Genomic DNA, 12910 nt, shown 5'->3' with positions numbered 1-12910 from the left:
CTTCCTTTGGTCTCGGTTTGCTCTTTTTTCATTTTATCCTTCTGCTATCCAGTATTAGCTAATGAGATTCACAGGGCATTCAACTTTCTGAGACTGCTACTTTCTTTCTAAAAAGTTTTACTGAAAAAAGTTTGCAGGCACTACAATTAAATCAAAGTAGTGTAGGATTGCTTGTGATTTTCAACAAGCTGCCAGCCTTTTTTCTCATCACTTTTTTCAATTAAAAAAATAAGAGTATTTTTTAGATCAGTCTGCAGAAATACATTTCACTTTGGAATTCACGTACGTGTTCTTTAAAAATCACTCAGCTGAATCAAATTCATATCTGCATGACAACGAACGATTACACAGTTATTGAAGAGGAGTTCATTTTCTCTAATCATCCTGTATATTGAAAAGGAAAAAAATACAAAAAATGTCTTTTCCTCTAACAGAGATATTTTAAAAGAAAAGAAATATACTTCCAAAAAAAGTGCAGAATATTAATAGAGTCTCCATCATCATCTTAAAAGGTTTTAACAATCCCTAGGGTTGCATTCTCATGCTGCAGTTCTGGATACCTTAATGTAAAATTAACATTGGTACAATATAATCTTGCTGTTCCTCATTCACTTCTCTAACTTGGCTTTCTCATAGCACTTTCAGACACAGATTTAGGAAGAACATTTGACTGCTGAACTACATAGTTGTCTCTCTCACTCGGCACATCTTGCCCTTTAGGTAGAAGCGTGTCCTCAAACTGTGGCAAAAACTGCTCATGAAGTGAAGTGCAGAGCCCATCAGGAAGATGATGGACACTTTATGGCCTTCCTGAAAGACTTCTTTTATATAAATTAGGTGCAAATATTCTCATTCTTTGTAGAAGCAGCAAGCACCACTGTGCATTTAATGAACTTTTTGCCTCACAAATACACAGCTTGATAAGATGCAGTTATATTTATCAAATTGAAAGAACTGCCTCTCAATGGCATAAGTTGACATAGCACTCAGGGATCTGGTTTAGTTGGGAACTGTCAGTGTGAGGTTAATGGTTGGACTGGATGATCTACAAGGTCTTTTCCAACCTAGATGATTCTGTGATTCAATTACTTTCCTCCCTTCTGGTCGTTACACTACAGGAAAGAGCTAACGCCTGCTCTATCTCAGTGGCTGTTTCTAGAACACCAAAATATCCACTCTGATTTATCTGATCTTTAAAGAAAATTTTCCCCATCTTTCTAATCTTCTCTCACACAGACACTTCATCATTTTTGCCACCAGGCTGTGGAATCCTCTTCTGTCTGCTCTACTTTCTGTATCAGCGAGTTACATGAAATTCAATATTCACAGGGCAGGAGTTTCCCAGACATGCTCTTCAATCTTTTGAATATTACGTCCCATCATCCACTTGCTTTCTGACTACATTTGCACACTAAGCAGAGCTTATCCTTCCAGAAATTCTGTCCAGAGTCAGCGTCCTCATGCAAAAGGGGACAAAAGGCAAGGCACCAATTAAGAGGCCTTTAACCTATGAACTACTTGCAAGATACTCTTGCAAGAGATATACAGATCTAATGCCAATCCAAAAAGGCTATTTCACCTCATTTATTGGTATCAGTACGTGACAAAAGCCTGGCCAGGCACCGCCACAATGTACTCTTGATACCAGGTGTCTGGGAAAACCTAAAGCCATCATTAAAAAGAATTTGCCAGGTGGTGATTTGAAGAAGTCCATGCAAGAGCGACTCCATTATTTCTGCCAGTGTAAGTGGATATCCAGGTGGTTTTGAGCCTTATTGCCCCCATTATATGCCAGCTATTGCCACTGCACTCTAGAAGAAATTACACTGTGCACATCTGAAGAATATTCATAGTCCATATCTCAGAGTGGTATGCACATGATGCAAGCATTTTGTACCAGAACTAGAAAAGCTCAGCAGCTCATCATGCACTGAGCTGTTTGGAAAACAAGAATACTGACTCGTGAAAGAAAAACAAAAAAGAAAATCCAGGCTTCAGAAGTTTATTTCTAATGCCAAGGAATGAAATCGAGCTCTCTTCAACATGTTGTGAAAGCAAAATGGTAACCTAGTGCAGACGCTTGAACTTGAGTTTCTTGCTTGTCAGTTGAGTAACTTAAGCACCCAGCCAGTATCCTCCAACTTACCCTTCCCCCATCCCCTTCACAGGGCTGTCCCAAAACAGATTTTTTTTTTTTTTCCTGACAGAAGCTCCATTTTAACCAATATGATTCTGGAAAACAGTTCTGTATCATTTAAGAGAAATTGTCAAGTACTCCATCAGCCTAGCCAGGGGCAATAAACTAGAAACAGACTGTAGCTGAAGTGGGAGGAAAATTTTGAAAACAACACTGTGTGTTGTTTCTGCTGCTGCAAGATTGTTCTGAATACTGCAAAATTATAAACATGCATTCACTCATAACACAGACAGTGCAAAGGCAAAGGTATTAATAATGACATTTGCAAGAATTCAGAAGTAGGGAAGAGTCTAGAATGAGATCCCTAGCATGGGATTCACTTGAAACTCAAAAAATGCTATAAATCTCCTGCACTATAAATGTCTAGAAGCAATATAGGGATGTTAATTGTAAAAAGCATGGGCAGTCTGCCTCTGCTTGGTTTGCTAACTTTTGGAGGAAGATCTATTAACACGCAATACATCAGATCCACTCCTTCCTGCCAAAGGCAGACATTGAGAAGTGCTGCACACTGCAATATCTGTTCACTTTTGTAACACCACAGGAGCAACCACACTTAAATAACATTAAAGCAGATTAACTGCAGCAAAAATTATAATGGACCAAAGCTGAAAGTCACAACTGGTCAAGCCAAAGGCTATAAAGACTTCACTGCTCAATGCAGTGGGAGAATCAAGGTCTTGGATATGGAATATGGAAATACCCCACCATGAGCACTACGTGCACGCTTCCTGCTTTTATCCATCATCTTGATATACAGTACTCACAAAACTGTATCATCTCTTCACTGCTTGCCAGAGATAATGCAGTGTGGCGTGTTATAAATAGCTTTTGATATAAGCATCAAGAATAGGATTTTTTTAGGAGATTCCTCTCTTTGCACCTATTTAGCTACTTATTTTTGCATTCAAGATAGTTTCCAGGATAGAAGAGAACAGATTATCTGCAAATCTGCAGAGAAGCAGCTAACAGACCTGTAGCAATTTCCAGACTACTTCAGCAAAACTCTTCAGGAAACATCTGACAACTTGTTGCTGTTGTTGAGGGTTAACTTTTGCAGTCTGCTATATGATTTTTCCCTCTGCCAGCTCCAACAGCCAGCCTTTGTTGGCTACCTTTTGACTTGGGAGTACCCATAGTTTTTGTCTACAATAGACTGCTGATCAAAGACCTACTGCAACCCTTGCTCAGCAGGAGCTCTATGACCTGTTAATGGTGTCCCAGCAGTTGTTGCAGCAGGAGTGCATGGGAGCCCAGAACCTCTGCTGAGGACTGCACACTGACTGTGGCGATATGCCAGTGACACTGACAGTGGCGATGTGCCACGTGGTCTCCAGCACCAGCTGGAGCAAGTGGCCTTGGCACATCAGGGACCTTGACCCGAACAGCACTACTGAGCAAGGATGTCACTGTTCAGGTCTCAGGCTGCAAGAAGTGACTGGTGCCCCTTCTTGAGGTTGGGAACAATGGTTTCCTCCCGTGGGAAGTATGCTGTGGTTGTGGCACTCCACTGCTAGGTGAAGGAGCTGTGAGAAGAAGAGGTGAGTATGCACACTGTCAGGGAGGATGAACAGGAGATCACTATGGCCTTTGCAAAGACCCTACGGAGCTAAGAATCCAAGGCCTGCATTAGGCAGGAGGGAAATCTAGAGACTACTCTTAAGGGATTGAAACTCCCAAGATGGAGGACGACTGAAACCCGTCATTTCTAGCAAGACAAATGGGGCTTCTTCACTTCTAGTTCTGGAAACAGGGGAGAAAGGTCACCTTGCATCAGGGGAAGCATCAAAGCCAGCCAAGCCTCAACCAAGTGTCTGTATAAAGAAAAAAATGGGAGTGATAGCTGTTGGAGACCCCTTCCTGCAAGGGAGAGAGGAATCCTTCTGTTGGTTTGACCTGTTGTCTCAGGTTTGCTGCTTATCTGGGATGTGGTAAAGAAATTGTTGAGTCTTTTCCAGCCCTCAGACTATTACCCCCCACTGCTCATCCATGTGAGTATCATAAACAGGAGGAACTAAAGCTCCACATGCAGTCACAGAACTGTGGTACAGTTGGAGTAACAGTGACGGTAGGATGGCGTGCACAACTGGCATGCTGTGATGGACAGGTATACGCACTCTTCAGGAAAGGTAAGCAAGGAAAACAAAAAGCAGGGCCAGCCCTCTAGCTGAAGGAGCAGCTCAAATGGCAACATGGCAGGACTGAGGCCATTCAGGATCCTTCTGGGTGGTGTCGAGGATAGCTTCTTGATTTGAGCACTAGAGGCCCAACCAGGGGTGAAGAACTTTTTCTCCCTGAGGAGAGCCAGGCAGCAGAACAGAGGGTTTATGGAGATCCATCCTTGCAGATTTTCCAGACACAAGCAGTCTGGTCTGAGCTCATTGTTGAGCCTGTTCTGAGCAGGAGATTGCAGTAAGGACCTCCTGAGGTCCCTTCCAACCTGAGGGACTCTGAGACTCTGGGGAAAAAAATCCTCTAACTCAGTGGCAATCACAGATCTGTCTGCAAGGAAAAGGTGGTAGTCAGAGGTAGATAAATTCATCCATGCATATGCAATTACAAACATTTTTTTCCTTTTCAGTAAAAATTACATGCATTTACATGAGACAGAGGTGTTAGAGAGGCTTGTATCTAAGACAAATAAGCACAAAAGTAAATTCCAGATAATCTACCATTAACTGAACTAAGATAACACTCCTCCTACACTTAAGTTATTACACAAAAAAGTTCCCTAATAAATATACAACATGCCTTGTGAGATATAGGCTGAGGTTCACAGTCCTGATCTCACAGCCCGTGTTACTTTATTTATTTATTTATACATATATATATGTATGTGTGTGTGTGTGTCTGTAGAACCGAGCAGGGCAAAGCAGGGCTGGAGTCACATCACCTAACACTGGCCATCTAAATAGACGTTTACTCTTTTCTCCAAGGTTTTCTCCTTAAGCTCCCTCTACAATCACTCACAGAAGAGTCACCTTCCACTAAATCCCCCTTGGCAGACAAATACAATTAGGCAAGATGAATTCCGCCCTTAACAAAATCAACTAAGCACTTAAAGCCAAGCACTATAGTGAAAACAACTGTCCCTAATAATACTAAACAGGCTGTAACTGAACTCAGCAAGTGAATGGCAAGCAATAATTCTTCCAATTCCTCTCATTTATTCCTCAGGGTTTCCCAGTGGGACTTGCTGGTTTAGACCTGTCTTGCTTAGACTGTTAATTCTCTTCAGGGCTGGGGACTGTTCATATTACTTATCTAACCCAGGACTTGTGCCATAGCTTAATCTCAAACACTTCTATTAGTTGCATATAACTTCACCCTGAAAGCCACCCTACCTTTCAGCAATTATCTCTGTGAGATAATTCACTCAGTACACATACCGAGTTAACTGAAAACAGAGAGAGAAGACAACATCCAAAGTGTGAGACAGGCTGTGCATGGAAAAGTTGAGGTTGTGAGAATAACGAAAGACAGTATTTTGAAGACAGGCAGGCTTTCATTGTAGTCTCCCAGCTCACCCCCAACTCCAGCCTTAGCTCCATCCCCACACCTCAGCACCCCAGCCTTCATTTCCACCTCTGTTTTGTGATTCAGATGTAAAATATCCTTTTATCTGGAGGTTCATTGTGCAACCAGGATCGAGCATGAGGCCAGAATGGGAGCCTAAGATACAATTTTTCTGACTGAGAATCTTGATATTTGAGTTGTCATGTACATGGTATGGGAGCTCACGTCCTTACAGTCATCCTGTCCAGTCCTAATTATAGCCTACGAGAGGTGGGGGCTGAGGGGCAGAAAGAAAGAAAGAGATGAGAAGAGACCTCCAGTCTCCAAAAGCCTAACCCAAGAGAGCTGGTTGCACACGTTTAATGTGAATTAGGCATTGTGCAATCAGCTCAAAAGCATCAATGGGAAATGTTGCTCAAACTGCAATAAGTGGAAATTTTTTTTAAGTTCCAGAGTTTCACCCTATTTATTTCCTTCTCTGTAAAGGCACATAAACAGGCTCTTGTTAAAAATCTAAGCAGAAGTTTTGCTGTCCTGCCTTCACCTGCCCCGCTACACTCCACACCCACACACGCACACAGTGACTGACCGTATGTGAATTATCAGACTGTGGAGTCGCTCAAATGCGATGACCATTTCCCATAACAATCTCCTGAAATAAAGAAAGTCCATCAGCTCTCCAGCATTTATCACAGTACCTTTCTGTAGGGTAAGAAAAGAGTCTGAACTCTGAATGCTTTTATAAAGGATAGAACAGCATCTGTTGTACTTTTCAGGATACAAGATGTAACTGAACAAGCCGAACGCTGACTGTTAGATGTCCTTGTGCATTTGTGCACCCAGAGGAAAAAAATGAACAAAGTCTTTAAGTCCCCTGTGAAGTTTCAGTGAGGGCTTGATTGATGACCCTTAACATTTTAAAAATCCTTCTTTAAAATACAAAGGAAGTCTATCATTTCTTTCCATAAATAACACCTTTCAAAGTTTTATTCATGCTTGGAATGGATCCAGTACTTTAAGTGAAGTAAACATTGTTTCATAATCTGAGGAGTGCCAAACAACAAAATATTTCCCCTCTAATTTATTTCTGTTACATAACATTAGTTTATAATGTAACAGGCAAGCAAGTGGAAAACATCCAGCAGACCAATTTTTATGACACCTTACTAGATTAGCAGTAGATACAGAGCATTTAATAAATATTTCTTTTACTATGGGATGAGGAAAGATTAAATAATTTTAATGATTAAAAATAGATAAAAATTGGTGGTGAAAAGTGACCTATCCAATTTAATAAACTGTTTAGCTAAGGTTTAGAGATACTCTGAACTAACACTAAAAGTGAACCTCAGGTCATTTGAAAAAACTCCCACAGATCTGCAAACCTGCTGCTGGTTATCCCTAAACTAACAAAGAGGAGGACTGGAATGTTAAACATATCAAAGAAAGCAAAGGGGAAATGCGACTTTTAGGCAAGGTCATGCTACCTAAACCTCAATACTTGCTTGCAAATGTATTTTTCCAGAAAGGGCAAGCATAACTTCCCTTCTGCAAGGTCTGTAGCTTATTATTCCCTGTGATGATTCACACTGTACGATAACATTCCTGTTTGAAAAACAGAACCAGTGCAGCTTTAAAACAAGTACATATTTCCATTCAGGACACTGTAAGTTTAAGCTGATGAGCTGTTTGATCCTTTGAAGACCTATACAGTCACTCTATTTTATAACCTACCCAGTTGCCTAGGTTGTTTCTCCCCTTTTATTATAGCTGTATCCTTTGGATACGATAATGGCATCATACCACTGAACCCTTAGAAGACTCTCCACGTGGCCTGTGGCATATGTTAAGTCAAAAAGCAGGTAATAAAAAATATTACTGGAACTATTCAGCATAACTGGTAAAGTTTCAAACCTAAGGTTTCCAAACAGTACAGCTTGGGAAGTGTTGATAAGACCCAGGCAGTAAGCAAACACTGAACAAATGTCTCAGGAATGGCAACATGAAGTGACAATTCAAGCTAACTTACCGCAATGAGATTATTTTATCTCTCTGTACTGCGAAAAATAATACGTCACTGCTGTTCTTAGTGACAGAATGAGGTGCTGCAGTCCCATGCGAGAGTAAGTAGTTCACAGGGAGGGGAAAAATGCTGCGTAGGACACAGTCTTTGCATGGGTTTCTTCTGTTTCTCACCAAGGATAATTTTAATCAGTTAGAGGTTTTGAGTAGTCACCAAGCCACATCCACACACTACAAAACCGGCTGTGTGCTGTCTACAAAAGCGTGCTTTAGCATGGCTTAGAAACAGTATCAAGGAAGACACTTACTCAAAGGGCAAGAGGCAAAACAGCTTTATGGTATCTTCAGTCACAATCATTAGTTTCACTGATGACTGTAAACGTGTAATGAGAACGTTTCTGAGAAGATGATCTCCCAGAAGCTTTCCTACCATACACACACTTGGTGTGTGAGGAAACTGCCGCGTGATCTCTGCACGTTGATACAGTCACAGAACTGCATTTAGACCTGAGCAATTATCCACTGTACAGCTCTCCTCTTAAAAGCTCTGCTTCAAAAACATCAGCTTTTAATAATTAATCACTCCTAGCCAGAACAGTGTTTAATCAACTTCCACTTCTTTGCTTGGTCATTCTTTCACTTTGTAAGAATGTGGAGGTCATTATAATCGCCTAAGAGGTATTCTTGGAAGTGAAAGTTTCTTGCCTTTCCCAGAACATTTTGTGCCAGTGTCTTCTCACACTAGCTTGGAAGAGGCCTGTGTTGAACATATGTCCAACACAGCCTCAAACCAGATAGTAATACTAAATATAATTGGGATAAAATGGTTTTCAAATAACAGAATGAAAATATATGGATTAGCTAACAAAAGTTTTAAACCATTGGAGCAGATAGATCACATTGAGCCCCCACGTGTTAGCCAGCCAAGAGAATTCTGTGTTTCCTTGCATTGCATTGCAATTCTCCTTGCATTGGAGAGTCCTCTTAAAGACTTTTAAAGACACCTACTAAGATAAGGTAGATGATGCATTAAACCCGTTTTTTTCTCATCTAGACTAGGAATCATAGCTTGGTACTGCTTGTGGGATAAGGATAGATTTGGGAAAACCACCTAAGTGATCCAACTGATTTCCTATAAAACACTTAACAGCCTTGACTGCAACCTGGACTGCTTTTTGTATCATGCAACAAAGCTGAACAGTGCTATAATCCTTGCCTTCCCAGTACTGCCCACTCGTTTTCTCCTTCCCTTCTTTGCCTACAAATACGTATTCACACACAGATCACATTTCCTATTGCAATTAACTTTTCCAATATTATGCATGATTTTGATACTACAGTGACAGGAAAACATTTAAACAATACCTTTGTCCTGATACTAGCCTAAGATGTCTCTATAGCCTCTAGGAGAAATTTGGTTTTTCAGCAAAACCCAGTTTACAACTGTATTTCAGCCTGAATTTACACAGTGTCAAAGGTGGCAATCATTCACCTAAACAAACCCGTGTCAGGACATTTGAAGTGACCTCAGCATCCAAAGCATCTGCAATGGGCTGGCACACAAGATGTAAGGGAAACCCATGCCCTTTGGAAGCCAGAGGCCACGTGGTTTGTAGGAGTCTGGGCCGCGCTGGGAGAAAGTTAGTGCAGACAGAAGAATGCAAGGACAAAGACAAGGCCAGCAAAATAAGGCTGGCAAAAACACACAAGATAGCAGATAAGTGAGAAACACCTCTGGTCAGCAAAAGCACACAAGTCTGAGCAAAACAGGGTATGAGATAAGGGAGTTTTGGCAAGTTTTGGGCTTTACGTGCTAATTGCAATTAACCAATGCAAACGCTTGTAGAGGTGCGTGAACAGCGCGTGTAGATGACCTGTAGCCTATTAGAAGATAGATGAGTGCGTGTACGGAACTTAGTAGAGTATAAATGTAACCAGAAAAGGAATATAATAGAATGATATATATAATAAAAAAGATGGACGACCTGATCATCACATTGGTGTTGCGTCATTTCTGTTCCTGCATGGAGAAATAAGGACCCCGGCTAATGGTGACCCCAACAGTGGTTTTGTGAAACAATATGTCTATGTTTTAGCAGTTAAGTCCTCTGTTTGAGATAAAATCTGTGGGAGTTGAACTGACAGAGCTGGAAGACACGCTTCCAGACTTACAAATACTTCTTCAGATCTGAGAGACAGCTAACACCTAGTATCTGTGATACGTATTTTTCTGATCAAATAACGAGCTTTCTACTTTTCAGTAAGCTGAGCTTCAACTCAATTTCAGAAGAACACCAGTAACCTATATTCATTTAAGAGAAATATTCCACAGATGGGGAAACACTGCTGAACTGAAACACAGATTTATTAAAAGCTGTGTCACATAGTAATGGTTGTTCAGGTGCCTTCTTATTCAAAATGTTTGTTAGATATCTTTCTTATGGAAGAGTAATGCCTAACAGTATAGTGGAATAGTATAGTGAACTTCACTTGGTATCTTTCTGTTTTCTCTTGATACAAACCTAGCAGCAATTGAAAGACTCCCCTGTGTATTCCTGACCAAAATATGAATGACATTTATTAATCCACTGAAATGCATGTAATTTCTAAACATTAATAATTGTAGTTCAAAGTAAAAATATTACATTTTTGTGTTTCCTATTGAGTTCACGCTTTCCTTAAATTTCTATGTCCGTTCCTCAAGCTGAAATCCTTCCACAGAGACAAACCCATCACATGTTCATCAAACCTGATGTCTGGGTAGCACATTCCTAATTCAGATTGAAACCTTTTGCTGAATCTGTGTGCATATGATGCTTTGAAGAAACATGCTCTCCTAATTACATCCTTTCAACAAACTGCTGGAAGAATAAGCAGGTGAATGCTGTAAAGTCTGCTCTTATTATAACAAAACAGTTTTCCAAATGAAGAATGGGAAGTTATATATATGCAGACATCACAAAGACTGCATCAGAAAATGCCAGTCATTTCTTTGTTTACCCTGTTTTCCCCCTTTCCAACAGCACACAGAACTTTACCAGTTGATTCATCATACAGGTCCTTCATCCGCTCTCAATATACGGCAATCCAGATGTTAATCGCAGCCCTACTGAAGTGTTATGCTAGAGGACAAGCCAGTTTAATCTGGTTTATTTTATCTTATTCCTGCTTCTGCTTCTCTCTCAACTTCTAATACGGCCTTTCAGATGAAGAGACTGAAGAAATTTGTCATCTTTTCTTTCACCTACACCTTTTGCAGCCACAACTTGTCTATGTGCAGGTCTGTAGACAGTGTGCAAGGTTTCTCAGAGCCATCCATGTTTCCACCACTGGATTAATAAGAGAAACTCACAACTTCCCAGCTGCACGTGGCAGAGGAAAATGCTTTTGCTAGTGATGTAGCAAACTCCCTGTGAGATTCTGTACCACCTTCTGTCATTTTTTTAACTGTCTCGAATTGGCCAAACCACCTGAGACTGGAGTCCTGACTCCAAGTCTAACCACTGCTTGACTCTTATTAATTGAAGCGTTAAAGGATAATAAGATACAATTCAGAAATATTTTTACATCTATTCTTTAAATTCCTCCCAAGTGAAGGTTACTGGACAAGTGATGATGAGGCAATCCAGCTTTAATGATATTTTTCTTCCAAGAAGTTTCAGTTCTGAATTCAGATGAGAGCACAGTGTTAAGGCTATGCTGATAAGTAAAGGCTGAGCATTGCTTTCCAGAGATAAAAAAGGTGAGTATTGATGTTGGTTTCCACTGGTCTCTTGCTGTTTATCAAGGACACTGACAAAAAGCATAGCATCAGCCTGCCCACAGAGTCCCACAGACAGAATAACTGGGACACTGCTGTCCCAGTGTTCAGACCACCCAGCTGAGAACTGGGGTGAAATGAAACTGAACTAAAACACATGCACTGGGAATGGTCATTTGTAAAGTCCTGAGAGATTTGAGAGAGGCTGTTTCTGCCATCACCAAACTTCTTCAGGTTTGGTCACAAAAATGTCAAAACCTTCAGGTATTTAGGATTTTCTTCACATGAATGCTTTGCTGGAAAACCGTTGGGGCCTCCAGCTAGTTCACATCTCACTTCAAAAACAGGAGAGATGCATCTATTCCATGTATCCTTGTATCTCCACACTGATATTCACCGCTTCCAGGTAGGTGTGCAACGCAAGGTAGCCGTGACAATCCTTCCAGACCCTGACATGGAAAGATGTGCAGCACTGCCCTCCTCCAGGCAACTGCTGTGTATGCTGACAGCAGAGTCCTTCACGTTCTGGGGATAAAGCTCTCACCTCTGGGAGCTGCAGTGCTTGTCAGCCTTCCAGCCCCTCACCTTGGCAAGCTTTAGAAGATTAATTAATCTGGTCCAGACTGTACAGTTTTCTTTAAAACAGCCGTCAAAACGCAGCATTGCTTGAGATAGCAACAAGCTTGCTGATTAATGATACCTACTGTCGCTTCAGTCCTTGGTGTCTTTAAGCTCCGTCAATAAACAGATCGGTGCTCAAGTTCTTCGTGCCTCATGAGTCATTAAAATTGAAGCTATAACATGAAATAGAGCAAGTTGTTGTCACCATTGTTTATTAGTGCAGAAACTCCCAGAAGGAGCATTTGTCATCACAATCTGAAAACATTCACAGTACTGCCAGGGGAAGAAAAAAAAAAATTAAAAAAATCACAACTGCAATCTGCAAGAAAGTTGAAGTACAACCATTCCTATGGCTTAGCCAGTCTAAAGAAAAAGCAGCAACAAGCTGAGTGCTTTTCAGAGCGTGACCAGCATATTTTTACAACAGTCTTAGTTTTCTCTTCTAAGCAAATCTACCCCTGGCAAAAGGTGTTGGAGTGACTGCCTAGGAGGTCAAACTCACTTATTTATCCATATGCAACACAGTTAACATTCATAGTCCAAATTTTTTTTTGTTGTTGTTGCTATGCTTTAATCATGACCTACACAAGCACAGTTCAGCAGCGGTTGGACAGTAGCTTAGTCTCTGTGCCTGCTCATTCCTTGAACATTCTCATGAGAATCAACATGTTGTTTCGTTTTGGAGGGGCTTAATCAGATGCTCCGATGCCAGTAGTTTATTTCACAAAACCATGAGATGTAACTCACAGGACCATTCATGTTCTGGGGCGTGGATCCCACCAGCGCCTGCAGTG

General features: G+C 41.0%; 1 protein-coding gene across 6 annotated transcripts in view; it reads right to left on the bottom strand.

Moving 5' to 3' along the window:
- The window catches only part of PDE1C (phosphodiesterase 1C), a 319253-nt gene that overhangs the window by 162534 nt on the left and 143809 nt on the right, over positions 1 to 12910 (bottom strand). For 2 of the 6 annotated variants that reach the window (XM_074881217.1, XM_074881138.1), the window contains one exon: positions 6303 to 6365. The exons of the other annotated variants lie outside the window; for them this stretch is intronic. In XM_074881217.1, the coding sequence (XP_074737318.1) occupies positions 6303 to 6365 (63 nt within the window). The remainder of the gene's footprint in view (positions 1 to 6302; positions 6366 to 12910) is intronic. 6 annotated transcript variants of the gene reach the window in all.

This window comes from Strix uralensis, chromosome 1, assembly GCF_047716275.1.
Source record: "Strix uralensis isolate ZFMK-TIS-50842 chromosome 1, bStrUra1, whole genome shotgun sequence".
In the NCBI taxonomy this organism is placed as follows: domain Eukaryota; kingdom Metazoa; phylum Chordata; class Aves; order Strigiformes; family Strigidae; genus Strix; species Strix uralensis.
The sequence above is the reverse complement of the archived record's forward strand: the minus strand, read 5'-3'. Positions and strand labels throughout refer to the sequence as shown.